This window comes from Salvelinus sp. IW2-2015, unplaced genomic scaffold (genome assembly GCF_002910315.2).
Source record: "Salvelinus sp. IW2-2015 unplaced genomic scaffold, ASM291031v2 Un_scaffold1826, whole genome shotgun sequence".
In the NCBI taxonomy this organism is placed as follows: domain Eukaryota; kingdom Metazoa; phylum Chordata; class Actinopteri; order Salmoniformes; family Salmonidae; genus Salvelinus; species Salvelinus sp. IW2-2015.
Genome location: NW_019943197.1, coordinates 87,095 through 88,909, shown reverse-complemented (window position 1 = coordinate 88,909; position 1,815 = coordinate 87,095). Strand labels below are relative to the sequence as shown.

The following is a 1,815-nucleotide window of genomic DNA, read 5'->3' as shown; positions in this document are numbered from 1 at the left end:
GGTTAATACCAGTACCTACAGGGTTAAAAACAGTCAGATATCATGGTTAATACCAGTACCTACAGGGTTATCAACAGTCAGATATCACAGTTAGATCATCACAATCCTAAATAATGGACTGACATTATTCAGTTTAATTCAACTTTGTTGAATAGTACCATCAATGACAATAACCTGTATGGATAGAGGTTGAATGAACTGAAAATTGGATGAACTGAAAATTGGAGCCTTATCGTCAGAGTAGTCATCATCTCTTACTCTGTGGTCAGTGTTGGTCCACTAGTTGAGTGTGGAGGACCTAGAGTATGAACACAGAATCAGTCCTACTCCTTACTCTGTTGTCAGTGTTATTAGAGCAGTAGTATATTACCTTGGGGTGGTCAGTGGGGTGCCGTCCACCCATCTCCAAGTCCCCTCAGTAACAGAGTCAGTCAGACCAATCCAGACTCTCTTTTTGAGTTTGAAGAGAAACTCCTGTTGTTGAGAAAGATAAATATATACCTATATATTTGATCATATCTACCCCTGCAATGCCATATCTTCCCTCTCTCCCTCTCTCCCTCTCTCACCTGTTTCTTATCACTGTTTATGATCACCAGGTCTGCTCCTCTCTCCAGACAGTCCTCTCTGCTCTTATTCCAGGTTTTAGTCTCAGTAGACAGGAAGTACCATCTGGATTCAAACTTCTGCCAGCCTTCAGGACAAGTTTGTTTTACAAGTTGAAAACATGTATTTCCTTCAATGTATCACGCTGGACACTTAATGACAGAATACATACATACAATAAGGTGCTTGGGATGAATGATAATTTATTACTCTAGGTTAACTCACCACAATTGGTAAGCCTCCCGCTAAGAAAATCTCTCTCAGTCTGTAGCTGGTCTCTCTCTTTAGTCAGGTTGTTGTAACTGGTCTGTAGCTGGTCTCTCTCTTCAGTCAGGTTGTTGTTACTGGTCTGTAGCTGGTTTCTCTCTGTTGAGTTGTGATGACCAATGACTCCATCTGTAAAAGGAAGAGTTATTCAAACATGTAACTAACACACCATTTATGGATAAGTATGATTAAGTAGGCTACTTAAGCGTCAGTGAAAACATACTAAACTTACAGTAGGCAGACAGGCCTATGATCCCAGCCATTAGGAGAACACACAGCAGCCCCAGACACACTGCAGAGGGTCTCTTCCACCACTGAAAATGTACTGAATCACAAATTATTAAAGATCTTTGGTAATGTGTTTTACTGTATCATCCAGGATTGGGACAAATAATGCTATAGTACTACTGTTTAATGTATTGTGTGTGTAATTCATGTGTGTGTCACATCTGCTCCTGCAACGCCCTCTACTGGCCATCCTGTGTCTCCTTGACCTGTCGCCACTCCCACAGTACTCTCTCCCTCTCTGTCTCTGTGTGTGTGTGCTCATCTGTGTATGTGTGTGTGTGTGTTCGTGTGTGTGTGAGCATGAGTGCAATCTTACCTGAAGCAACAACTCCATCTCTTGGACTGATATTGATGGCTCTTACGTTGGCATATAATTGGCCGTCAATGTCTGTGTTCTTCATTGCATCAGGCTCATTGTCTTCAACTCCATCTGAGTTTCCATAAACTCCCTCTGACATCTTAACACACTTTTGTCAAATACAGAAACTTCTACTTCTGACCTCAACTCTAATGTATGTCTGTACCTGCGTCTTCTCCCTGCACCGTCCTCTGTCTTCTCCCTGCACCGTCCTGTGTCTTCTCCCTGCAACGTCCTGTGTCTTCTCCCTGCACTGTCCTGTGTCTTCTCCCTGCACCGTCCTGTGTCTTCTCCCT

At 42.8% G+C, this 1,815-nt stretch overlaps 1 protein-coding gene across 2 annotated transcripts in view; it reads right to left on the bottom strand.

Annotated features, from left to right (window-relative positions):
• Positions 1–1,809, bottom strand: part of LOC112072112 (CD209 antigen-like protein C) — a 166,535-nt gene extending 164,726 nt beyond the window's left edge. Inside the window, exons 1-5 of one of the 2 annotated variants that reach the window (XM_070439659.1) lie at positions 1,478–1,809; positions 1,106–1,198; positions 832–1,002; positions 570–694; positions 371–474 (exon numbers count right to left, since the gene is read on the bottom strand). In XM_070439659.1, coding sequence (XP_070295760.1) covers positions 371–474; positions 570–694; positions 832–1,002; positions 1,106–1,198; positions 1,478–1,619 — 635 coding nt within the window. In that variant the 5' untranslated portion in view covers positions 1,620–1,809. The remainder of the gene's footprint in view (positions 1–370; positions 475–569; positions 695–831; positions 1,003–1,105; positions 1,199–1,477) is intronic. The other variant, XM_070439657.1, reaches the window with a different exon arrangement.
• Positions 1,810–1,815: the final 6 nt, after the last annotated feature.